The sequence below is a fragment of the Anguilla rostrata genome, chromosome 5 (assembly GCF_018555375.3).
Source record: "Anguilla rostrata isolate EN2019 chromosome 5, ASM1855537v3, whole genome shotgun sequence".
NCBI lineage: Eukaryota > Metazoa > Chordata > Actinopteri > Anguilliformes > Anguillidae > Anguilla > Anguilla rostrata.
In genome coordinates this window covers 33,569,305-33,596,018 of record NC_057937.1, presented here as the reverse complement: position 1 = coordinate 33,596,018, position 26,714 = coordinate 33,569,305, and the positions used below count along the sequence as shown (strand labels likewise).

Sequence of the window (26,714 nt, the reverse complement as noted above, 5' to 3'; positions counted from 1 at the left end):
GGAATATGAACCTAAAACGACTGGCTGCAGTGACCAGGAAACACAGACGAGCCTGATGACTGAGGTGACCGCAAACCGTGCTTTGTCGGCTGAAATCATCCAAAAGTCTTTGGGACACCATTCACCCGAAATCACACAAAACCAACACGGAACCGCGTTCGTTCTCGTCTCGGTCCTGATACTTTTGGGGCCGGCCTTGATTCACAGCTCCCTCTCCTTCACTTCTGTCACACTGACCTGAGGCCTCATAGTGAAAACATCTGTTTGGACCAACTGCAGACATGGGTGTGGCTTTGAACAACTGATCCCTCAAGCCATCTGCTGTCTGAAACTAAATATCTGAATAACAGCCTGCTCTGGACAATATTTAATGCAGATATGTGTTATCCCATCATTATATGTGGAATTAATTTTTGTTAGCTAATACTTTCACAGACAACAGCACAGTCCACTCCAAAAAGTCCACATTAACTGAATAAATTTTAAATCCAGCTATTACTGTATGATGCATGATGACTTCAATAACTGTGCCTACCCCAACTTCTACCCCAACAGAAAGTGTTCACACTGTACTGAGGACAGGCCTTCACCATAACAGTTCTGATAAACTAAGTAATGAATTCAGGAGTGGATTACATTTTTATTATTAATGATTATGGGGTTGGTGAATACTACAATTATTTGAAATGTTGTAAACTAAATAAAATGGAATACTTAAAATTCACAACCCAAAGTTGAGGACAAGGCACAGCTGCCGGATTGAAACTCCCTCCAACACAAACTCGGCTCCCAAAATCCGAAAAGCCTGCAGTTCTCCGCCGCTCAGCGCCGTGTAAGACGGCAGGGTTTCGTCCAATGACGTGCTCGGCCCCCGAAAAATACAGTCAACTTCATTCACGTAACCCAGAAAGAAAACACGTTTTGTTTTCGCAAGTAGCGCTTATGGGATGCGTCGTGGGCCTCCAGCATTGAGGCCGGGGGCAGTGCGGGAGAGAGAGCGGGCTAGCTAGCAGTATGAGTGCCGCCTTTTGATTGCTCAGCTGTTTGCTTTGGACGCGGAGCGGCGTGGCCGCCGCTGAGAGACGCTCCGCTTGGCACCGAGAGCGAAGGGTCACAAGGAAGCAGAAAGTAAAGAACCAAAATAACATTTACAAAAAAAAAAAAATTATATGAGCTTAAGAACAAGAGAAACATTTCAACTTTTATGTGGGTGCTCTGCTTCAACTGTAAATTTGGGACGAATATGGAGGAGGTAAAAGTGGCAATCCAACTGAAAGTGAGACCTGTTGCATCTCAGAATTTAACATTAACTCTGCAATTATTATGATTAATATACTTTGACTATTGTACTTAATATGAAATATTGTACAATTCGTATATAATATGAATACTAGTATGCAATAAGCCAAATGAGAAGCCATCTTCTAAGGGTTTGTGTGGGTGTCCACAAGTATATGTGTTTATGGGTGTGGGTGTGCTTTGAATTTGCTGACGGTCATTTGGATTTTCCAAAAACAGCTTCCTAGATTCCTTTCAGCTGTGGTACTACACAAGTTTAAATGCGCCCAGCAACACTGAGCCATGGGAAATAAGTGAGCCAAACAAAGCAGATACTGAATTGTTAATGGGAAATATTTCAGTAAAAGAGCCAAAATCTTTCCACCTTTCACTCGGTAGATTCTAGAAATGTACTGGCAGAACTCAATGTATTCATCCCTGCAATGAAATTAAGGCCATCTGGAAACTGTGAAGGGAAATACTGAAAGCAACAGTCGTTTTGGCTAATTCTCATTAGTAGAGGCTTAGAGCCTAAATGGCTGCCAAGTTTCTTAATCATTACAGGGTGATGGTGATTAGCTATAAGGGTGTGGCTACAGCATGAAATTAAACATACAGAACAAAACAGTCAGAGAACTTAACGCAGGCTTTACAGCAAGTAAAGAGTCCCATAAACAGACCACTGCTTATGTTGAAAGACATCTGTTTTTGAAATTTGGAGCACACAATTTGCAGACTATTCAGTATTTTCAGGAACTATGTCTGAAATCAAAAAGTACTTAGGTCAGTCTGTCATGCTGTTTATTTTCCCTGTGATTTCAGAAATTTTTAATTTCTGCTGAAATATGATTGGCAAAATGACACAGGAGGGTCTATGATTTCACATTCGGACGAGCTACAGATTGAAAAGAAAAGTTCAGCTGAGCAGTCTGGAAAACGTCCAGAGATTCCCATAAATGAGACACACTGTTCTTGTGATTCATTCTTTTCACTTGAGAAAGAAAAACAAGCTCATTCCCGCACACACCTTTCTTTCACAAATGATTTGCCAAAAAGGATCTGCCATTCCCAGCATGAGTAGTGTGCATGTTGACCTCTTTCAGAATCATTATTTTCCCCCTGAAAATGACCACATCTCCAGTAGCAGTCACACAGCCAACAGCCTTCCACTCACAGTGTAGGAAATCAAACGGAAACATTAAGAGTTTTTTTTCACCTGTCCTTGAAGAAGAACGTCTCTCCTCTGATCTGGGCGACGGCATCAAAGAGTACGTCCTCGCTGCAAACGTCAATGGGAGTGACGGGACCCTGAGTGGGCGGCAGCGGCTTATCTGTCGGGACCCCTGAGAGAGAGAAACAGGCCCTGTTCACACCTGTACTTTATATCCGGATATATCCAGATTGTGTCCAGATTCAGTCGAGACGGATGTCAGTTCACACCTGGCATTAGAATGCATCTCCACATGCATCTCGAGTGACCACTTGTGATCGGATCTCACTTCCCCGCTCAATATGCAAATAAACACGTACATCATTTCCGTTTGCAAAGACCAAATGTGTTGTGTTTTTAACCAGCGGGAGGTTAAAAACAACCGGTATACATATATGTTTTTAACAGGTATATTTTTTATACAGTCTATGGCAGCAATAAAAAGTCTGCCGGAAATTAAAAGAAGATGTAGTCTGCCAGAAATTAAAAGAATAAGTAGTTTGCGAAGACCTTAGTGCGCGGGCAAAATTAAAACAAAAACAGACTGGGTCTATTCCTTGGCGTGTTCCAGGCAAACCAAATCGCCCAAGATGTTTGACGCACTCCTAATGTGTCTCTATGCGATTTTCAAAATTTTCAAACGTCATGGACAAAGCCAGCTTACGCGATTTGAGAACCAGCCAAAATTATACATCTATCCACTTCTATTTTGCTCCAGAAAACAATGTCAATAGGTCTATCAGCAAACATATGGCTCAGCTATGCCCAGAAGTCCTCAATAATAATAGTATTTTACAAGAAATTACAAAAAAACGTTGACAACGATTGCAGCGTGTATTATTGCTAGTACCACAGAGTGAATGCGTAAGTGAATGCGATGATAAGAACATTTTCGGTTACGCTGACCTATAAAACGCTATTCCAAAAGCAAAATTAGACATGTTATACATCGCTAGAATGCTAATACTCTCACCCACTGAATAAATGAATTGTCAATCAAGCCAGACTGTACTAAAAAGGGCAACAACACCAACAACAACACGTGTGGTATTACACACAGCTATTTTGGAAGGTACCCAGGCATCACAAATACCTGTATATTTCACAAACAGATTGTCCAAGACCATATATGACCGCTCAGTCTCTAAAGGGACATCTCTATGCCTAAAACCAATGGTAAGTTTGTATTTATTCGATATTTAGTCCCAGATATTGACTGTAGAATGACATGGTATCATTTTTTAAAACTTTGTCTCGTTTATTTCGTTATTCAGTACTGGCTTCTTGTTGTTTCGCACTTTAATATGACGGCGTTGGCGCGCGATTGAGTACGTACTTCCGCTTAGGCAGAGGACGTCAGTTGACTAGGCACTTCTTCAATGTGGCCCAGGACACATTCGTGTTCACGCTGCTAAAAGAAGGTAGCCATATGTGACCCAGACCACCTAGGAATGTGGTCTGAGTGATCGGATCTCAATGCGTCCTGAATGCGTCTTGGGTGCGTTCACACCTGTAGTTAGTGCTGTCCACTTGTGATCGGATCACCCAAGACGCATTTTAATGGCAGGTGTGAACAGGGCCACAGATTTTACAGAGGGTTTCACTCGCTGGTCTCCGGAAACTTTTTACTTCACATATGGCTGAGAAGAGGCGTACTAATTAAAAAACAGTGGGATACCAACAAAGAAGAGATTTGGTGTACTTCCCAAAAGCAGAAATGACTGAACTTCTGCTGGTGCTGTGCTCTAAGATGTAAATTAAAGACAGCAAAACTTCCCAAGCAAGAAGCAAAAGTAGCACTATGTTAAAAAAAAGATTCACAGTACACATAGCTAATTACATTACAGCATTTAGCGTTAAACATGAATTTCAGATAATACTATAAAATTAGAACATTAAAATACAATCAATACAGTAATACTCAATATCCCTTTTGAACATAAACTATTGTAAACAGGAAGTGTGTGTATGGTTTTTTTGTGTATGCCCATGAAAGTAAGTGTGTATGGCTGTGTGCAAGACGGAGGAGAAAAAGCCCAGCGTGCTTCGCGGCCGCCCTCCCGCCTACCGTAGAGCTCCTGGATGCCTCTGATGTCATCGTTAGACAGACGGAAGTGCTTGGTGTAAGTGTACATGGGGGCCATCAGGGCCCCGGGGTCCTCAGAGTGCTCCAGCCCCAAGGCGTGGCCAAACTCATGGGCAGCCACCAGGAACAGACTGTAGCCTGGAGCCACACACACACACACACACACACACAGAAAAGACACACCCGAGCTATGAGACCTGTCACACCTCACGGACAGCCACCAGATATGTCATGTGCATTGTGTATTTACATAGTATGTTCAAATTAGTACTGTTTAATACACATACGGTGAATGAAGATGTTGTGTGTAGGTGTGCGTGTGTGTGTCAGTGCATTTTCTACTGAGGACGAATGTTGTTCAAATGGTGAGTTATACTTTAGCAGGTTGTATCTACCTTGGTCAGGACAGAAACCCCATTTGCGGTCGTCGTCGTAGCTTTTAGTGGAGGCGCACCACATTTTCCCGTCGCTGCGCCCGGAGGCCGTGCAGCCGTCGTAGCTGTCGCCCAGGAAAGTGAAGGGGAAAACACAGGGTGCTCCTTCCGAGTTGCCCCCCATCGTTGTCAAGGCTATGCAGAGCAACCCACAAAACAAGCACAGAAAAAGCAAGAAGTTTGTTTCATTACCTTAATTTACCAGGAGTGCTTAAACTACAGGGGAATTCCACCGTAGAATGAACTTTTACTTGTAGACGAGTAGCTGCCCTCCTGCTTAAAATAAGCACTCAGCCAGCTCTCTAGTTGCAATGACAGATATACGGGTATCAGCTTTACTAAAGACTACAATGGGAAGCTACTAACTGTCTATGGGCGAGCGTCAGTCACAGGTTGCCACTCCTAATGAATGCAAACGTAGCGGCTGGGCGTTAGCCTAGAGAGATTAACGTTTCTAGCCAACAAGTTAGCCACTAAAGAAAGACACTGTCGGTTTACGTGATCAGTTTACTTCACTGATTATGTCCTACTAAAAAGACAATGCTGCTTCAGTGGGGCAACTTGCATGAGTTTAACATAACTACGATTTGAATAACTGTGATTTATGCAGTGGACTCATAGCAAGCAATTTCAAACACGGTAAGACTTCTGCAATATTTGGTGGTCATAATAAATCAGGCAAGAACAGACATTTTTAAAGAATACCGGTGGTGAGAGACGAAGGAGTTAAGCCAGCCAAGGAGAAATGTATGGTTGACATCGTTAACATTCCCTCATGAGAGGTAATGCGGAACAAAGCATCAGCAGTGACACAAACTGCTTGACTCGTCATTTTAGTGGAATAAAGACACAAGTAGTCTGAGATATGGATTTGCAGTATTACCAGTTCTGCCAGTTAAAAACTAAATGTTTTCAATGTAGGTTTTTTAGCCACTTCACGTCTAGTAATACTTGAGTTTGGTCAACACCCCCTTTGCCTAAATTGAAGGTACGTATCTTAAAATTCAAATTACCCACCCATTGTAATTCTTTAAAAATTAGCTAGGGTAGAGGTGTAAGTAAAAAGGTGTACCAAAATTTGCACCTTTTACTGCCGATAGCCTTGTACAGAGATTACTTCGGCCAGCCACACAGAGATAATTAATCAGTTACACCTTGATCTGTTAAATGAGCTGAATGTTGTTTTGTGGTGGAATTCCCCTCAAGTACATCAGTACATTCAACAGAGCAGTGGTTACTAGAAAAAGGCTAATTTCATGCTTAGTACAGTGAAAAGTGCTAGGATTTACTATACTGTCAGCATAGTCAACTGTTTTTACAAACATATTGAGAATTATTCAGTCAAGTACCCGTATTTACATTGGACTCAGGGTAGAAAATCAATCTAGAAAAAGAAAAATGGTTGTCCTTACCCACAAAAATTCTTTGTCTTAAATGTTCCCACTTCCTATCACCCAACTGATTTCAAAGAACATGACCCAAAGATTTTGACATTTATTTGGACGGGGAAAATTCAGTAATTTGCCTATAAACTGCATAACAGTCAAATGAGGAAAGTGGCAAATTAGCAAATTTGGGTTTTCTAGTTTGGGCTTTGCAAATGTGGTTGAACCCAAATTCACAACATCTATGGTATTCATTCTTTGCACACCTGTGAATAGTTTGTGACAAAAGGTGCTCATAAAAAACTGATCCCATCCCTGTTGAAAATTCCAGCTAAAACCAGCAGGCATTCTAAGATGATTTAAGTCGTGTTTATTACATATTCTAACTGGTCAAAGATGGTCTGTGGCTGATGAAAGCTGGCCTGTAGTTGGACAAAGCTGGTCAAAGCCAGTTAAGCTGGTAGAGTAAGCTGGTGGCCAAACTTATGGACTAGCTGTCTGTTGGTCGACAAGCTAAATTTTCAGCAAGGATACTTAACAAAGAGCATGGGAACATTTGTTTCCTAGTTTCTTCACGACTTCCAGACTTTGTTATCAGTGCAGAAAAAGGGAATGTTCCACCTCTGTGCAGTGACTCAGGGACATAAAAGTAACATCAGGCGAACAGACCCATAACTGCTCAGCCCAGAGCTGGGAAGGTTAGAGTCCTGGCGCTGCGGTTTTCAGACAGCATACTTGAGCTCTTACTCAGTGTGTGTGTGTGTGTGTGTGTGTGAGCGTATGTGGGGGTGAGGTTGGGGGGGGGGGTTATGTGTAAGGGGGGCTTTCTGCTCTCTTTATTGTTTTTGTTTCAGCGTGATTTGAGCCCTGTGGGCGTCTCCGCTGCCCAGCTGTGGTGGTGGTGCACGCTGGGAGAAAAGCTTCAACAACAGGAAAATGGTCAGCACTGCGAAACCGCAGCAAAGCAATGTGCCCTGCATATATGTCGAGACAGCAGACAGGGTGGTCAGGAGAGTTTCACTGGGCCCACAAAAGCAACGGAGAAATATTCGGGGAATAACTTGAGAGCAAGATTTAGTGTAGATCTGGGCGGTGTCTGAGTGAGAGTGAAATGGCTTCGAGTACGGGTGACGGGGGTATGAATTTGGCATGGCTTGAGTCAACAGATTTTTTCTTAACTGTGACTCACAAATAAATTTTAGGATTGGCAAATTTTCTCTTCAAAAACCCGGGCAAGTTCAGCAATGACTAAAAAGGATTGGCCGCACTGCATTAACAATGTACAGTGTTCACTTCTCAGGAAAAGTTTAGGACAAATTCTGACTGTAGCTAGGCTAATATCTCTAAGGAACGATCAACAATTTTACTTCTCCATACACAATTTGAGAAGTGGTTAAAACAGAATTCCTACTTTTCCTTCTAACAAACATTTATAAAAAATGTGCTTAGCCAATATGCGACTTTCAAATAATATGCTAAAAGCTAGCAGTCTGTGTAAGTACAGTAAAACTGATCAGTCTTTTCACAGTAGAGGGATGGCTTTCTTTAGCACATAGTTTTTATTTGGAGTGGTCTATGGCAGAAAGCTGTTTAATTTCCAGCCTAAAGGCGGGAAAGCCTCAGAGGAAGCCTGGCTCAGGATTGGCTGAGCGGGAGACGGGCTGCCTCTCACTGAAATGAGCCGCATTCTGAGCGCATTAATCACCGATCCGCGCGTCACGTGCAGGCTCCCGCGCAGCGAGAGAGCGCATTCCCTGCCGATTCGAAACAGATGAGGGCCCCGGCCCGCCTGCCCCCGTAAACCCGAGCCCCGCCCGGCCGTAAAGCGACCGGACGCGCGCAAGTGGAAAATAACCCAGGCTAGCGAGCAGCAAACGTTTTACAGTCATCCACAGGAGCAGTCTTACGGGGCCCAACCGCTGCCTGGCTATCTCTCGGCATGTTCGCTATGCTGGTGCCCGGCGTTTCATTGCGCTTCGCGAACAGCAATGCTGCGTAGAAAACAGATCGGTTGTTTTAGTGCGTCCTACCGCAGACCCACCAGTTTCGGGGCAGAAACCGAAGCTCTTATCGCGGTCGTAGTCCTCGGTTGTGGCGCACCAGCGGTACCCGTCGTCCCGGCCGGAGGTGGTGCAGCCGTCGTACTTGTCGCCGAGGAAGGTGAAGGGGAACTTGCAGGCAGCCCCGTCGCCATTTCCGCCAATCGTGAACAGCACTGAAACACAAGCACGCAGACACACCGCACTTTCGTTCACTTCCAGCACCAATGAAACTGGCAACATGGACGGTTTAGCATAGGTGTTTTACCAATACATCCCAATACAGTCTGTAAAAATGAAACAAAAGGCTGGTAATGTAAGCAAGCAGTTGTACCCTCAAAAAAATCAAATTCCATTTGGTGGCTTTCTGTGGAATTCACCCCCCTTCCCCACCCCCACCCTTTCCCCTAAGTTTGTGGCGAATAGTCATCTTTCCATGCTAAAGGCTACTAAGAAAAAGTGGATTAGCAATAAAATTAATAATTTAGTGTCTCATTGTCTCCAGCATGACAGAGATATACTCTAAATGTCTTATTTACTCAATAAATATTCAGTTCTGTTTAATAGGTCTGTTTTGCCATTGTTGAAGCTTAAAGGGATCTAAGTTCACAGCTCAGTTCTCAGCAAGCACAAACCCCCATTGCAACATTTTACAGTGTTGCAATAAATGGTCTGTCAGGCTGTGGCGAATAATAACACTGCAATAATCCCCCCAAGACAGAACTTTTTACCCACATTGTAAATTCACATTGCGCCATACTAAATTCTATAAGAAAGCAAGACTTTTTAAGGACTGTGCATCCCAACACAATCATAAGAGCACTATGCTTTCACAGTTTTTCCACAAACAAAAATAGTGTTTTGAAAAGTACATTGACTGACTGGAATCTATCTGGCACTCAGTTATAGAAGACATAAAGAGGACAAGAGTTGAAAAGCAACTGTCCAGCAGCGTCTGGTTATCTTGGCACAATACAGTGTGTAAGGTGGATAACAGAGCATACACAGAGAGCATCTTCGCCTTACGCAAGACTATGCATGGTAGCCATTAAAAAAGAGAAAAAACTGTGCTTACATTACTTCTCAATGTCATTAAAAGTTAAGGAAATACTTCAATATGGCCCGATGTTCCATTAAGAGTTTGTATGCACTGCATGTGTGTGATTTCCCCAAAGTTTCTGTCCTCATTAGTGAATGTTTGTATATCTGTATTTCTGACAGTAGTAATTCTGTGTTTTCAAAAGAAAAATATTTTCTTTCAAACAATATTGTTTTTTCAAGCCTGGGGAGGTTCTAATCAACAATATTATTTCTGTCACACTACAGAGAGGTATCTGTGAGACACTTTTCAAATGTGATAACATGGTTTTCTTTCTTTTGCTAATGGAACGCTACAAAGACTGCTTGTTTACCAAGAAAAACCATGGCTCTGTTCTCTTGTAAACCACATTTTGAGCTAGATGTGAAGATGACAGATTTAGCTGTATACCAAAGATAAAACAAACTGCAACCTTCTTACCTTTTGATCTGTTCAGAAAAAGAATGACACACTGTTCTAACTTTGTTTCCCAACTTGAAAACAAATATATATCTTTGATGACAACTAGAGAAAAAAGGTCTCTTGGCTAAATTAAATCTAACCACAAAGTGCTTTGCTGGTAAATATTTAAAGTTGCACTTTAGAGAGGCACTTTTACTACTGTAAACAAGCAAGATGACAGAAAGCTATGGATTAGCTTTCTGTCATCTTGCATAGAATCATATGTTAATCACTGAAAGTATTCTCAAACTGATTCACAACACTTAGCAGCTTAAGTGTTTGGTCTCTCTTGTTTTGAACACATAAGTGTGCACTAGAGGAAACCCCTCCTCTTCTTCTCACTGTATGGGTCATTTTTTTATGTTGCCTGCAAGGAGCTTCAGCTAAAGCAATGGTTCTCACAGCAGTGACCTGGGCTGTAGTCAGGAATCTAATCCTGACCATGTCAGAACCAGTTCTCCAGTCTGGTGGAGTGATGCACAATTAGCCTTAAGTCAACCAGACAGGAAGGCCTACAGTCAGCAGGTTATTCCCCACTTTCCGCCATTTAGCAGTAAGTCCTTTGATGATCAGGCACATGCAGTCTACATGCTGAGTAAGAACATAAGGTTGCCAGATTTAGAATTTGTGAAAACCGGACACCATACACACACTTCTGACATTGATTAATTGATTGTGAACAGGGGGGGGGGGGGTGGGCTGTCGGAACTCATCGTGGACCAGAGTGTGGTGGGGGCAAATAAGGAGAAAAAGAAAGTGCAACTTAGGAAATACAAGACGAAGTTCATTGAAAACCAGTGGTAAAATTTCAATTCATTATTCACACCGGATATTTTTTGTGGTCTGGTCGGGACCACAGACTGGACCAAATAATTTGAAAAATTGACATTCCGGTCCAAAACTAGGTATCATATTCTTCATGGGTCTGCAGAAGTGTCTCCAAACATATCTTATATATGTTTTTGACCCAGGAATGCAATTTGTTTTTCTGACTTCAAAACATACTTCAATATGCCCCCCCACCCCCACCCCACATGCCCCATTCATCAACTGACAGGCTTACAAATCTCATTCTGACACAGCAAAATCCACAGTATTTGTGAAAAAATCCCACAGTGTGGCAGCCCTGACTGCACACTCTGATCAGTGGGTTTGTTTTAACAGTGCACAGCCAGGCTCACTGATACTCCATACCCCTTCCACCCTTTGTCCTGCTATGCCAAGCCTGAAGTACAATTGCTGCTTCGACAGCCTCCTGTACTGAAGCTTTCGGTGTGAGCACTCCCCACTTAGCACAGTCAGGAGCTCCGTAGAGCTTAGGATGATTTATTCAATTAGACGTCTTGTAAGTGTTTTTCTTCTTCTTTCCATTATGTGCCACGTGCAAACCAGGATTCAAGCCAAAGTCTTCTTAACTCACCGGACCCACAAAGCAAGTGTTCATTTGCATATAAAAAAGCATAGCTTGGTAGGTTCCACAATCACCAAAATAAACATGCAAACTGTATTTATGAAAAAAAAAAACTAAAGGTTGCATTTATTTTATCTTATTTATACATCAAGGATACATTTTCATTGAATCCATGAATCCTATCTTATATAGTTATAGCTGTCAAACATACCTAGACTAATCTGGGATATTCATCTTCTATCCATGAAAGTATGAACTGTAATAATCTACTTCCTGAAAAAGGAATATAAACCATTAAATAGAAGTGATAAATGAGGACTCTGATGTCTCATCCTTATAATCTGCATGGAGACTTGCAACACATTTCTACAAATGAACAGTTTGTAGGAAAATTGTGAGAAACAGTAGTGCCACAAGAAGAGTAGAGCCACAGACTAGAACCTATGTATACCTTGAAAAATACTTATACCCTATGCAAAAATCCACAAATATCTGACAAAAATATTCTTCCACATAAAACAATTTTTTCTTCATTCTGAACATTTCTGAAGGTGCTCAACAATTTTGAACTGGGCTCATAATCAGAGTTGCCAGATGAAGAACCACCATTGCAGACTTGTGTTTATACAGGGATATTACTCAAAAGTTTTCCCCATGGAGAAGGATACTTGCCAAGAAAATGGGTAATGAAGACAGTACTAACGATCTTGTTCAAGTTAAGTCACACCTGAGGGAGCATATACTCACATTCGTGGGGGCAGAAGCCGTACTTCCCATCATCGTCAAAGTTGTAGGTGGTTGAGCACCAAAGGAAGCCGTCATCACGGCCCTCGGACGTGCAGGTGCTGTACTCCTTCCCCATAAAGAGGAAAGGGAACTTACAAAACTCCCCCTCCGCATTCCCAAACTTAACCTTGACCACTGAGAGAGACAGAGAGAGACAGAGATAGTGAGAGAGAGTACTTATACATTTTATATTATGTCATTCATACAATAATTAATTAATAACAGATATTTTAATCACAGAGAGTGTGTGACCTATTCAACAATAACAGGTACATGAACAGGCTGCTTCATATCGGTGGCTTCAGATTACAACAAAAAAATAATGACTGTAAATGACTGAAAACTTCACATTCTTGACGGGTATAAACAATTGTGTCCTGAAACTGAACAAAGGGCAATGTCCAGAAAAAATCAGGATATTATAATATCCTTCTGCTATCAAGACAATCTGTGTTTCAAATATGCTAGCTCAGTTAATAATTCAGCTCAGGATGAATATACATTTACTTGCTCAAGATGAATATTGATGGTCTAATCAATGGCCACTCACTGTACCTTGTCCTTCTCCAAGAGTCCACTGCTCATCATCATCAAAGTGGGAGTCGCCCCCAATTCCTGGGCCGGGGGCGAAGGCGTGGGCCAGAAGGCCGTCTTTCCCGTCAAAGGGGTAGCCGTCACCATGCTCTGTGGACAAGACCACCAGCGTCCTCAGTATAGTCACCATTTTCCCACCAGGCTCGCAACCAAACCAGGAAGTTGTGTAGTGATTGACACACAGAGATGGCAACCCAAGTCATCCAATTAAAGGCCACAATTGCAACCACATCGTTAATAAAGAGGAAATTGATTGGATGTCTGCATTTAACCCATATGTTCGGCTTCGGTAAACATGACCTGTTTTAAATTTTTACTACAGGTCAAACAATACTGAAAAATATTTTACCAACTTCTCTAATGAAGTTGGTAATTTCTCTAATGAACATTAAAAATAACATATTTACATTTAGTGCATATGCTATACCGTGAGAGTAACACGGTGAAATGAAAGTGTTAAAAATTGTGAAATATCAATTGAAACTGACTGGCTGGTGTAAATATGAAACAAAAGGTAATTTTACTAACTGTCACATTGCCTCCATCTCTTATTTGCACCCGCTAGTATGCGCACACACACCTGCCATCAAGAAGATCCCCAAGCATGTGAATGGGGTTTCATACAGGGGTTTCCCTTTCTATTGCTCCCCCAAAACACAGCTCTACTCAGGTTTGGCCATTTCAAAAATAATTTTCTGTGGCATGCTGAGACAGGAAGAGCCATTTCTTGATCCACAAAGTCTTTGCTTCACATTCAATTCACATGCCTTCATCATAGTGGACTTTTTACCAAAACCAAATGACACTTTCATAGCTAAATATGGTCATTCAGAGGTATATTGCTAATAATTGAGATGAAGATAAGATATATTGGCTATTTAAAAACAAAAAAAAGGATTATACTGTTTTATAATCAATATGACCCGGAGAACAATACATCTATTGCTAATTAGTGAACAGGGGGGTATTTCACAAAGCAGAATTACAGAGTTAGCTGAATAACTGCACTGAGTAAAACCCGGAACTTTACCAAATCTGGAACATGGAGTGAAGTAAAGAGCTGTTCCGAGTTTTACTCAGCCAACTAACTCCTGTTTCATGAAATACCCTCCAGGAAGGCTTAAAATGCTACCAGACCATAGAGTGTACACAGGAACTGAAGAGGGTGGGAGGGGCCGGGTGGTGAAGCCAATGAAGTAATGGGAAACAGCCTCTACTGCGCATGTTGAGAGTTCAAAAGAACTTGCTTCCCCATTGAATTCAATGTAGAAAACCAATGTGATATAACAACCAAACAAAACCTCATAGGTCAATTTTTTTGTTATCATAAATTTCATTATTTGTTGCAGTTTGTGAAACAATGGTTGTTTTTATTAAAAATAATTAAATATTTATTAAAGTATAATTTTCACAATCTGCTTTTCATCTGAAACATAATGATTGTTAATCGAATTTCAAAATACCATTAGAGAAGTTTTATTTTTCCCTTAAAAGTGTTATGTTTCCCACTCACTTTAAAGGGAGCTCCAATGCATGCAAAGTTCAGGCTTACTTCCGGGGTTTCACAAGCTTAGGGTAGCTGACGGTGTGCTTTCCTGTCTAGTTAAATATGCATGTCGATGTGCCAGACAGACATTAGATCATAGACGTGTAATAGGTTTTCATCAATACAAGACTCGCACATCTGTTTTTGAGTATAAACAGCAATATGTGTTCTACCAGGGTTCTGGCAACAACTTTGTCCTTAACTTTGAATCACAATTTTGCATATGTGTAGGTTATTTCTTTAAAACGACATTCTTGCAAATTCAGTATGCACAAATATAAGTTAAACAAACTGTGTCTACATTGAAAAAAGTAACACATGAATTCATGCATAGGTTAAAGCAAAGCATAAACATTGACTGAACCCAGGTTGTTTGTCTTCCATTTCTATGTCAGCCTCCGCTGACTAAAATGAACTTGGCTAAAACTGCAATCACCAAGATGAGGCAAGCCAGAGACAGAGGCCCCACATTAATGGTAACTGTCTGACAGCAGATCTTGAGTGGCGCAAAAGCTTGTCTACACAGACCGCAATCCACATAAATCTGCAGACTAATTATAGCTTAATCACAGCTTTGCCGTACGAGACGTGAAATAACCGCCACCCGTGCACGTAATTCTTGGCTATCTCCGACCACCAATCGGGTTAACAGTCACCTTTCTCTCACCGCACTGTCTCACAGCATCAGGGTTGCCAGACTGCTGTCATTTCGAACTGTTTTATATGTTAGCCAAACTCATAAACTCAACTGTGAACCAACAAGTAGACTCTTGACCTCTGCTTGAGTGTGATGGTTTAGCTAGGAAGGGGTCGGCGAGACAAGAGCGTACCGTTGCGTCCAAAATTGATCATGATGTCAGCTTCCCCATCCATTAAGCGAGTGAACTTGAGTGGGGTGACGTCGCTCCACACTTTGAAAGCCCGGAAAAAGGCGTCGTTCACGGTTTCCTCGTCCAGATCGGGAGTGTACCCGAGAATCCTGGGAAGGGGAATGAAGCAAAGGTTGTTCCAAAAGGTTCTGAAGCAAAACATTACAGAGCTTCAAATAAGTTTACGTTAAATGGTGCTCCTAATACATCCCGATTCTTTTAAATAGGTCATTTTTATTTAACATATTTTTTTAAAACTTAAAGCATACAGTTATCCAATCAAATGGCAATTCTTTTATTTGTTGTTTTGCTTTTTTGTGCCTTTTCTCACCTCTGTTTGTTTACTTTTGTTTTTGTAGCATTGTCTTTCGGTCATGTGCAGCACATTGGGCTAAAGATTGATTGATTGATTGATTGATTGAATATATTTACTGATCATTAGAGGATAGACAAGTGTAAGGGAAGCATTAAAAACAGCAGAAAATGTAAACACCAGTCTGCCAAAACCTTTGTCTATTAATTCATTTCTGTCAGTATTTCAAAGCATTAAGACCATCACAAACTATACGTTTGGAAGAAAGATGTAAGACAATTTTCCAAATAGTAAACCTAGATGCTGCTTAAGTATTCCAGTGAGAATTTGAATCAGCAATTTTATTTTTTACCTGAAGAAGAGTGAGTAAATAACAATTAGGTAATCAAATGTGGGGGGGACAAAAATGTAAGACAATAAAAAATGCACTTTAAGTCAGTGTTACTATTGACCAGTCATTGGTCTCTTCCGTTACTTGATAGAACACACTAAAGCTATACTCAGCTATTTTTGAATGCTCACTCGTCGAGAGCCCAAGCCAGATTGCCTATATGCCGAGAAGTGGTGCTGAATCAACTCTGGGCAACACCAAGCCCTCTTAACCACAGGTATTCCTACTTCATGAAAATTCCATCTCAATATCTATCAAAAGCAATAACATAAGTAATATTTGTAAAAACAACACTAAATTAAATTCAGTTATATACAGTGAACTCCATGATATTTGGGAAAAAGAGATATTATTTATTGATTTGACTCTGTACTCCACAATTTTAGAACAACCATCATAAACAAATGATTCAGATGTAAAGCAAACATTCTCAGCTTTTCTTATGTATTTTTATATACACTTTGGTTTTACCATGTTGACATTACAGAACTTTTTATACATAGTCCCCCATATCAGGGCACCATAATGTTTGAGACAAATGGCCTCACAGGTGTTTCTCATTATGTTTCAGAGCACCAAATATTACAGTGCACTGAAATGGGGGGACTGTGCATAAAAGTGCTGTAATTTCTACATGGTAAAACCAAAATATATACCCGTTAATAAAAACTAAGGATCTGCACTTTAACCACTTGTGAATTTTTTAAATTACAAATCTAAAACTATGGAGTACAGACCACATTCAAGAAAAAAGTCTTTGTCCCAGACATTATGGAGCTCACTGTAACAGTACCCTTATTAAATGAAACCCACTAAACTGAGCATAACACTAACAACCATACACTTAGGTGTATTACCTGAGAACCGCTCTCATATACCTAGCCTCTTTCCTAGTCTCCATGAACACTGGGGTTTGGGTGCACACCAGCCCCACTTTGTAAACCAGGAAGTGAGGAGACAGCAGTGAATGCCTACTCACTTTCACCAGTAATTAATAAATATTTATCAAACATAGACCATTGATATGAATAAAATATATGATGTGCAATGTATGGAAATAACTTAAAATAAAAATGAGGGTGAGGTATTTGCAACTTTATGACCAAAAATGCAGCACTGAAAGAGGCAAAGAAAACATATAATAAATGAGATGATGACAACATTAACATGTACACAAAATGAAATGTAAGAAAACACTTTAACGAAAATCAGAAGAACATACATTAAATGTTGTGCATAGGAAACTTGAACACTTAACTAAAAGTAAACATGATGGTAGACACTCACAATCTCATCATCACAGCGCCAGACCTCTCTAACATTCCCAGACCGGAAAATGAAAGTGCTACATTAACAAAGCACCAATTGCAAGTTAACATAAATTAAATATATAAGAAAAAGTCAAATGAGTGGAGGAATTGTACATTTGGGAAGGCGGGCCGGAGACTAACAATCACGACGGTCCTCTGAACCCAATGCCAACTGAATGCCCTATTTCTGCTCTAAAATCTGAAACACCAGCTCAGCTGCTACAGCTACTGTGCTGGAGGACTGCACAACTGATGCAGGTAGGCTGAAATTTCCTTATCAACAAGAGGAATCGCTGCTATGAAATGAGGTGAGTTTTCCTACTTTTTAAATGAACCACATTATTTTTCGAGGCAAAAAGAACATTGCATAGCTAGAGGTCATGTTGCGAAGCAGCACACCAGTACTTAATTTAATGACCGGTTACAAAAGCTTTTCCACTATCATGTTTTAGCCATATAACTGTTGAAATTTAACCCTTTAGGTATGAGATCACAAATATATCATTAGAATATTCTAATGCTGTTCTAACTGAACATTCTAATGCTGATAAAACAATCACTACTGTTATTTGAAAGCAACGGCGTTCTAGAACAGACTTGAATTTAGATTTTTTTTAAAAAATCTACTCTTCAAAGGGTTGATGAGCACCCTCACAACCAACCAGAATTGATGCAACAAGCAAGATCCCTGTCTTATACCATGTTGCACAGTAATGTATATACTGACTACTGCATATTCTATAAGATGTTGCTTTGCTGAATTGTACGTGTACTAAATGCAATTCAACTGGAACAAACGTGTGTGGCATACATGACCCTGAATAAAGGAACTAGTACATAAATAACAATGCAATGTAAAATAAATATTACTTCTGTGAACTTTTAATATATTGAACATATTATTTGTTTAGCAGAAAGTTTTACCAAAGCCGTGTTTCCACCGCAGGAACTTTACCCCGGAACTAGGAACCTTTTGAGGAACTCAGTGCGTTTCGACCGCAGGAACTAGGGTCTAAATTTAGTTCCGGGGGCTTTATTTTACCCCCAAAAACATTCCTGCTCGGGGGGTAGTACTTTCCAAAAGTACCAGAACCTTTGGGGTGGGGCGCAAGCGCTGAAAATTTCAGATTGGTGGACTACTTGCAGTGTTTTATTTCAACCGCCATGTTTAAAAATCTGCACCACCAAAGTCCCTTTCAAAATACAAAGAACAGTCACTGGTCTTGCTAGCGGTACCTTAATCGCCAAAGGAAACAAAGCAGACACAAGCACAGTTTAACAGCAACGCTTTCCTGGGGCAAGGAAAAGCAAATGTAAGACAGGTTAGCCATGTGCCCAATTGGGAACGTGAAGATGCATGGCTAATTTACTATTAATTTTGTTCACATCTCTGTTAGGCGCTGCCAAAATAACATAGAAGTCGAGTCTTATGCAGAACATTATGATAGCTAATGATCATTAGCTACAATGCAAGTGACACACAATTGACTGTATGGGCGTCATCATTTAATGTGAATCATCATTAAAGCCCTAAATGTAAGTTAGTGCCACAACAACAATAATAATAATAATAATAAAATACCTCATGGAGTCATATTGCTAGCTATCCATATACTGTAGCTAGTTAAAACCATAAAGCATAAAAAAGAGAGATTATATTTATTTTCTTTTTAGTGCAGACTCTGCTATGTTCCCTATGTTTCACTAAACTGATATAACTTCTTAGCTGCCTAAACCTCTACAACAACTCACAGATTGACTAACTTATGTTATATTACTTGGCTAGTTTCACAGAAGAGTCCCTTATGCTATGTCACTGGCCAAGATGTCCAAGACACCCATTTTGAAAGGGACATGGCCAAACAAGTCTTCAGTTTCTCACTATTTCTGCCTTTGCGGCCAAAATAAATCATTCAATACATACGTCTTGCATTCTACATCCCTTAAAACATCACTTGAAAACACATATAACCTGCAGAAAGATTAAATTGAGCTCAATAACTATCTTTAGTATGTTTATGTGTATGTTTATGAATGTGGTTCAATGCTACTGTCCCTGTCAAAACATCATAAAGTAAACAAAGTGACAGATCACAAAATAATGAAAAAAATAAATTACATTCATACATAGTTCATAGTGATGACAAAGCAGGTAGCCATTTTAACATTTGCGGTGTGTGTGAAGCAATCACAGTGACATAGGCACTCTCATGGCTATCTATGTGAAACAACTATTTAATGAAGTGGTTATTTCTTTTCCAAAATCGAATCTAATCAAATTAATCTAATTATTCTAATATTAATAATATGTAGAATAATATTAATTATACTAAATATGAAATAAGTTAAATGTTTTATTTTTTCATTCTTTAATTTTAGGCACATCATAACATAGGGACAGAATAAATTTAGTTCAGGCAAGTAGAGTTCTTACCAATTCACAAACAAGTGCATTAAAAAACAAAATAAAACAAAAATTATTTCTGGCTGTCTGCCTCTACATTCCATGCAGGACAAAGCCAATGTTATATCTACCTGCTGCATGCGTATCTCCATACAACACAAGGACAAAGGACAAAGAACCAATGTTGTGTCTATGTTTATGTTAATCTCAATACAACTCAACACAACACAATGAAAGCTGACGTTTCATACCTGTATGTTATTGCATCCTGCCCCCACTTGGGCTTCCTTGGGAAAAAGTTGTAGTTGGCCACATCCGGTACACCACAACGAGGTTTCTTCATGATCTCCACAGTTTTCTGATCAATCTCCCCGGTCTCTTTAAGTTGAAAAAACTTCTGCATCTTCTTCAACGTGTCTTTAAGCACCATGAGATTGCATCTGTCTTTTGGGCATCCATAGAACTTGTTCAGGTAATGCTTTGAAGAGAGACAGGAGGGTATTAGAGAACTGTGGACACCGTATGCAAGGTCAAAGATCATAAGTACTTCGATTAAATCATACCGGGAAGTAAATATGTCTTCCTTCTGTAAGTCAAGTGCTGAAATCTTAACTTCACTTCTGTCTGAGTAAATTACAATATAATCAGAGAGCAGTGAGGCTGGATGAAAAAAGTCTCAGAGCTGTCTCATCACTCCTCATCAGTAGTGTAACTTGGATGTGACATGGTGGTAGTGGAGCTGACAAAGGCATGTGATAACAGACATATCACACTCCTCTCAGTGTGTTAAATCATTTTCAGTGTTAAATCAACTCTCACAGAGTACATATGGACCCTCATATGTACACTGTTAAAGTTGAATTAACACTGGACATTTTACTGTGCAGAATCTCTCAAATGTGCATGACATTTACCATATTTATAAAAACCACGTATTTTACTTTTAGTACACCGAGGGAAAAAACACACATATATATATAGCTGACTCAGAGGCTAGCCGCTTATTGTGTTAATGGTCAAGTTAATGGTCATAAATGACTTCCTGGTGTTGAGGCAGTTAGTCAGCATTGGACAGGGAAATAGCCAGGAAATAGTTAGATTCCGTTGGTTTCCGGTGTATTAGATTTGCATCAGGGGCCGCAAATTGGGTACAAAAAGAGCGTTTTGTTTTTCCTGTGCTTGAATCAAAGCTTCTTTCTTTTTATGTTAATAAATTAGTGCAATGGCTCAAAAGTGCATTCCACCTGGTTTGTCTCTTGCTTAAATACTGAATTTTGAGAATTTGCTGGGAGGTGTGCATTATTTTCATTTTCAAATCATTGTTCTAAATTAATGTGCATCAACAGTCTGGCTCAATAAAACAAACATGGAAAATGATCATTTTTATTGTAAACTGCTAGCAAAGCAACTGTTACAGTATCATACTTGCAGTGTTAAGGGATATGTCCAGCCACTGCCTACTAACTACTATAGTTATAGCTTGATTTAAGGTTGCCAACCAACTGTGGAAAATAAGGTAAAAACATTTCCTAAGTTGCTGATTCATTCATGGAAAGCAAACCATTGTATATTTTCATCTTCTTCTTCTTCATGGTTTGATTACTTCCTGTGAAAATGATGGATTCTGACCAGTGTAATTACCAGGATGGTGAAATTGCAAAAATGGCATCACTGTTTCCAGTTCAGGTGTCATTTGCATGTATCGACCCGTCATTGGATAAAATGCTATCACATGATTGTGTACTTCGGCACATTGTTTTGCGCATGCGTATGTACAACTTACTGGTATGTTAGTTAACTGGCAGCATCGTATGTAGCTTTCTTAGGTATGAAGGTAGCTAACAAGGCTCTGTAGCTGGCTTTATCATCTAGCAAGTTAGCAGCTAGCTGCTAGATGTTAAATGCAGCTACAGCCTTGTTATCTACCTTCATAGCTAGCTAGTTAGTCTGTAATTGATGTGGCTTCAAACTGACGCTTGAAAGAGCAAGGATGTTCCAATTGGCTTATACATATTTCCTTGATTCCTCCATCCCAGCGTCCTTTCCTTGCGTTCTCTGGCACTAGGAGCAAGGAAAGGAAGCAAGGACATAAAATAAAGAATTGGAATGAGCCAATGATTCCAGATGCAAATTCCACATATTTGTGACCCATTTGGCCTTCCATACTAGGAAAAGAGACAAGGAAAGGAGAATAATAAAGCGGTGGGGACACACCCTGGTTCATTGCCAGCGCAAAGATAAAATCTTTTCATCGCATCAGCCATTTTGTAGTCAACAGAGCTGTCGTCTCCTAGGGGGTGTTGTATTTCCACTCCGTTACGGAGGTCCTCCATTGACTTAAATAACTTCCAGCGAAGTAAACAGAGCAAGCATATGTCAATTGTGAACAAGGCATTAATTGTGTAGACATACTTAACTAGACCAGCAAGCATGCCTTCAGCTAACCTAAGCTTGTAAAGTCCTGGAAGTAAGGCTGTACTGCTCATGCTGGGGGAAAACATTGGAGCTTTCATTAAAATGACTGGGGAATATCAGACCTTTGAAGGCAAAATAAAATGTCCCTGACAGTATTTTGAAACTTGATTAATAATCATTACATTTCATATAAAAATCAGATGTAGATATGGAATAAAATATGCATTTTGACCAAATAGTGACCAAAACTTCCACAAATAATGACATTTATGATCACAAACAATTGACCGATGATATTTTCGTTGGTAGTTCAATCACCTTGGATTTCTACAATGAATACAATGGGCAGCAAGCGTTTTTGCCCTCAAGCATGCGCAGTAGAGGCTGTTTCCCTTTACTTCCTAGGCTTCACCACCTGGCCCCTCCTACCCTCTCCAGTTCCTATGTATGTGCTCTGTTTAATCGTCCCATAATTTGAAAGTAAAAGGGGTCTTCCGTATTGAACTTATAGGGACACTTTTTGTTCCATATCTCTGATAATGATTACATTTATAGTTCAGCCACTGCTTATAATGAAATAGTTGGCTAGCTAGCTATTTGTGATAACAAACATGCGGTGAGACTATTTTTATGTGCATCTGCCTTTTCCCAGTCTTTTGGGTCCAATATTGATAATGCTTGGCCCACAGGAGTTGTTTCTTTTTGTTAACATCACATAGCAAGGGCTTTTTCGTAGTTGCCATTTCACTGTAGTGAGGGGAACGGGTTCCTTTATAGTTGCATTCTTCAAGTGCTAGTAGGTGCGGTGCAGTTTAACAACAGTTTCGCTAAACAACACAACAGTCTTCTCCTGTTAACATTAGTGTCCATCGGCTGGAACCTTCTGTGTGTACTGAACACTGCACCTGGAAATTTCTAAGAGTGGAGTAGGTGTGTCCATCTCATTTGAATAAAGTATTCTATATGCAAATTATTTACACATAGGCTCATGAAACTCGCATCAAACTGTCAAACAAGGCAAAATCAAATGCGAACCAAGATTCTGCAATTACATAGCCTATTTCTCACCTCAAATGTTTTCAGAAACATACTTTAGTGGAGCGTTTAGGTTGAATACAAGAGAGTTTATGAACAGGCCATGTTTCTCCGGTTTGAAAAGTGTTTGGCTGAAAACAATCAGGTGCTGGCAGTGTAGCATCATATTAAATAGTAAATGGATGAATTTGTTGGTGCAACAATTTTCCTAGACTGCCATCTACCTGATTTTATACATAATACCTCCACTTAAGGAGAGGAAAAGTACTTGGACAATTGGCAACTCTGCTGTTTCTTGGCCAGCAGTGTGTCTTTAGTACTTGCACAAGGAACCGAACAAAAGGTCCAGAGTTGATTTAAGGTATGGAATTTGCATTTGGACCTTGCTGTTCTCTCTCAACATGAGGATGAAGTAAGTGCCAATGCCCATAAAGCATGCCATTATTAGGCTTAAAAATTTGAATGAATCGGAGACATAGCCAAAACATTGGGTGTGTCAAAACCAACTTCTTGATACAGTACACTGATACAGTGTGAGTAAGCAAAAATGCATTGCTGACCTCAGCAATAGCAAACGACCTGGTTAGAAGACCACTGTAGCGGATGAACCAAAAAAGAATGCTTTCAATTGTGTGGGAAAAAAACCGTTTTCAATTGTCAAACAGATTAAAAACACTCTACAGGATGTAGGCATAGATCTACCACATACAGAAGACTTCACCAGCATAATCTCAGAGGGTTAACCGCAAGATACAAACCACTGGAACTCACAAGAACAGAATGGCCAGGGTAGAGTTAGCTAAAAAAAAAAGTACATTTAAAAAGACTGTATAGTTCTTGAACAAAGTCTTATGGACAGTTGAATATTAACCTGTACCAAAGTGATGCAAAGAGGAGAGTGTGGAGAAAGCATTCCCCTTCATCTGTGAAACATGGTGGAGGTAGTGCTATGGCTTGGACATGTATGGCTACCACTTGAATTAGCCCACTTATCTTCAATGATAGTGTAACTGTCTGCAGACTGCAGCAACAGAATGAATTCTGAAGTGTACAGAAACATGTGATCTGCTCAGATCCCACCAAATGCCTCAAAAATCATTGGATGGCAGGGCAATGACTTGAAACAAACTTTTAAAGTGACCAATAAGGTTGTCAGGGCAAATAAAGTGTGATGTCCTTGACTTGCTGAAGACAAGACTGAAAACAAAATGTCCCAGAAACAAACAGAAACTGAAGATGACTGCAGTACAGAACTGGCAGAGAATCACCAGGGAAGACATCCAGCGTCTGGTGATGTCTATGGGTTGAAGACTTCAGGTAGTCATCAAATGTAAAGGACTCGCAACCAAATACAAAATATTACTATTTTATTTCAGATTATATAAATTTTACCATAAGAAACACATGTTTAGTTGGATTTATATGGGATGACACCCCCACCATCATGTTTCAGATGAGGTGGTAGGCTTTGGATCTTGGGCAATTTCCTTTAGCCTCCAGACTTTACTCTTGCCATCAATGTAAAACATGTGAATCTTGATCTCATCTGCCCACAAGACTTTTTCCAGAACTCTTAGCAAACTATAACCAGGCCATCCTGTTTTTGTAGCTAACTCAGGGTTTGCATCTTGCAGTGTAGCCTCTGTAGTTCTGTTCTGTGAAGTCTTCTGGAGACAGCAGCCACTGACACATCCATGCCTAATGCCTACTGCCTGAAGAGTGTTTCTGACTTTTCTGACAAATGTTTTTTTTAATTATGGTGAGAATTTAGCAGTCATCCACAGTAGAGATCTTCCTTAGCCAACTATGGCCTTTGCAACTCCTGAGCTCACCAGTGCTCCACTTCTTCGTAATGATGTTCCAAACAGTTGATTTTGATAACCCTAAGGTTTGGCCTATGTCACTGTTTTTTAATATCTCAGCCTTATAATGGCTTTCTTGGCTTTCACTGACACACCTCTGGTTCTAATGTTGAGAAATGCCAATAATAGACTCCAAAAGCAATCAAAAGCCTAGAATCAAGACTAGATACTGAAAGCTCTCTTATACCTGCACTAAAGAAGAAACTGAACACACCTGACTAATCAGAAACACCAACGAAGCCATTTGTCCCAATCATTACGGTGTAAATGTATAAAAATACCCTTTAATAAAAGCTGAGAATCTGCACTTTAACCACATATATATTGTTTGATTACGAATTTAAAATTATGAAGAAAATCAAGACAATATATACACACGCAGTTCCATCATGAGTTATCTGAAGTGCTAACCATGCAAATTCACAAAGCTGGAATTCTCCGCGAATATTGGCAAGCGGCCCGGCTAAAAAATAAAATAACGGGGGACGGGTTGGGTGGATGGAGGGGTTATCTGTTGAGGTTGCAATGGTATTCAATATGTTCATCGATATGTCGAGAAAATAATTAAAACGAGAGTTTTGTTGCGCACGACAAATTGTCGTTGTATCATTTTCCATTCAATGCCTCATTCAGTCTCATATTCTCCGAATATCTATCATAGTAAAATTCTTGAATAAAAAAAGTCAGTATATATAGAACACATCATCTGTGCATTTTTTAATACGGTATTCGGGTTTGGACAGCTATTTCTTGTTCTGTAATGTAAGCTGCTTTAGGTAAGAGCGCCTGATAAATTAATGTAATGCAGTGTGTGTGTGTGTGCGTGCGCGCGCGCGTGCCTCCGTTTTGGGGCAGAGTCTCTAGTATCTTGGACATAGCTCAGTTGTTTTTCCTTGCTAATATGTATTTTTCTTTGTACGAGCAAAGTGTGTGAGGCTATAATTTCTGCGATATGCTGTCTAGAGGCAACATAATTAGGCTAGAATACGATCAAATTCTAGACAGAACAATCCCCATCCGATAAATACAACATTATATTAACTTTTTAAACAAAGGCTTCTCAGTTTAATACACAGAATACATAATACACCCTCAGACATTAAATTCTTCGAAAGTCATCAAAGAAGAGTGACCTGTTTTGGAACGGAGAAACTTACCAGCGCGACTTCTTTGTCTGTTTTTGGGGTAGTATCGCCAGGAAACTTTATTATTGGAGATGGTGCCGCTAACGTTAGCTGAAAACAAACAAACTGCAACAAAAACACTTTTAGAAGAAAGTGCCTATACGTGAAAAAACTGTCGTTCGTCATTTTTGTCCGAATGTCTAAGCAGGCGGCAGGGTTGCTGGTTCGTGCGCTTCAGGCAGCAATTACAAGTTTTATTTTCCTATGTGCACATCCTCCCTTTCTGCGATAGTCTAAGATTTGCTTGCTCTTGCAGTTTTTTGATACTGCTCACTGAAAGTGTGTCCAGACTGCGCAGTCTCCAAATTCTAGACATTTTGGGGGAATGAAATTGGAGACGCAGCTTCCACTGACGCGCAAACGTGTGCGCCCACCACTGTATCCTGCGAGCTGCTCATTAACTTACAATAGTATCAACAAGGTGTAGTTTCAGTTACTCGTTGAATTACGATTACTAGGTGTAGGAAAACTTTTTTAATTCTGTTAAAAAAAAAAAAAAAAAAGATTAATCGGAACTACAACTTTCATGGACTGATGATACCTCCCAATTTATTTTATATTGCAATTGTTTGCTAATAACTTCCAAGCTATGCTCACTGGCGTATGTTCTAATGATTTAAAA

At 40.0% G+C, this 26,714-nt stretch overlaps 1 protein-coding gene across 1 annotated transcript in view; it reads right to left on the bottom strand.

Moving 5' to 3' along the window:
* mmp2 (matrix metallopeptidase 2) overlaps positions 1–26,382 on the bottom strand; it is a 32,272-nt gene extending 5,890 nt beyond the window's left edge. The window contains exons 1-9 of the mRNA XM_064335829.1: positions 26,066–26,382; positions 19,848–20,074; positions 15,140–15,288; positions 12,725–12,853; positions 12,131–12,304; positions 8,435–8,608; positions 4,970–5,143; positions 4,557–4,712; positions 2,495–2,621 (exon numbers count right to left, since the gene is read on the bottom strand). Of these exons, the coding sequence (XP_064191899.1) occupies positions 2,495–2,621; positions 4,557–4,712; positions 4,970–5,143; positions 8,435–8,608; positions 12,131–12,304; positions 12,725–12,853; positions 15,140–15,288; positions 19,848–20,074; positions 26,066–26,218 (1,463 nt within the window). The 5' untranslated portion in view covers positions 26,219–26,382. The remainder of the gene's footprint in view (positions 1–2,494; positions 2,622–4,556; positions 4,713–4,969; positions 5,144–8,434; positions 8,609–12,130; positions 12,305–12,724; positions 12,854–15,139; positions 15,289–19,847; positions 20,075–26,065) is intronic.
* Positions 26,383–26,714: the final 332 nt, after the last annotated feature.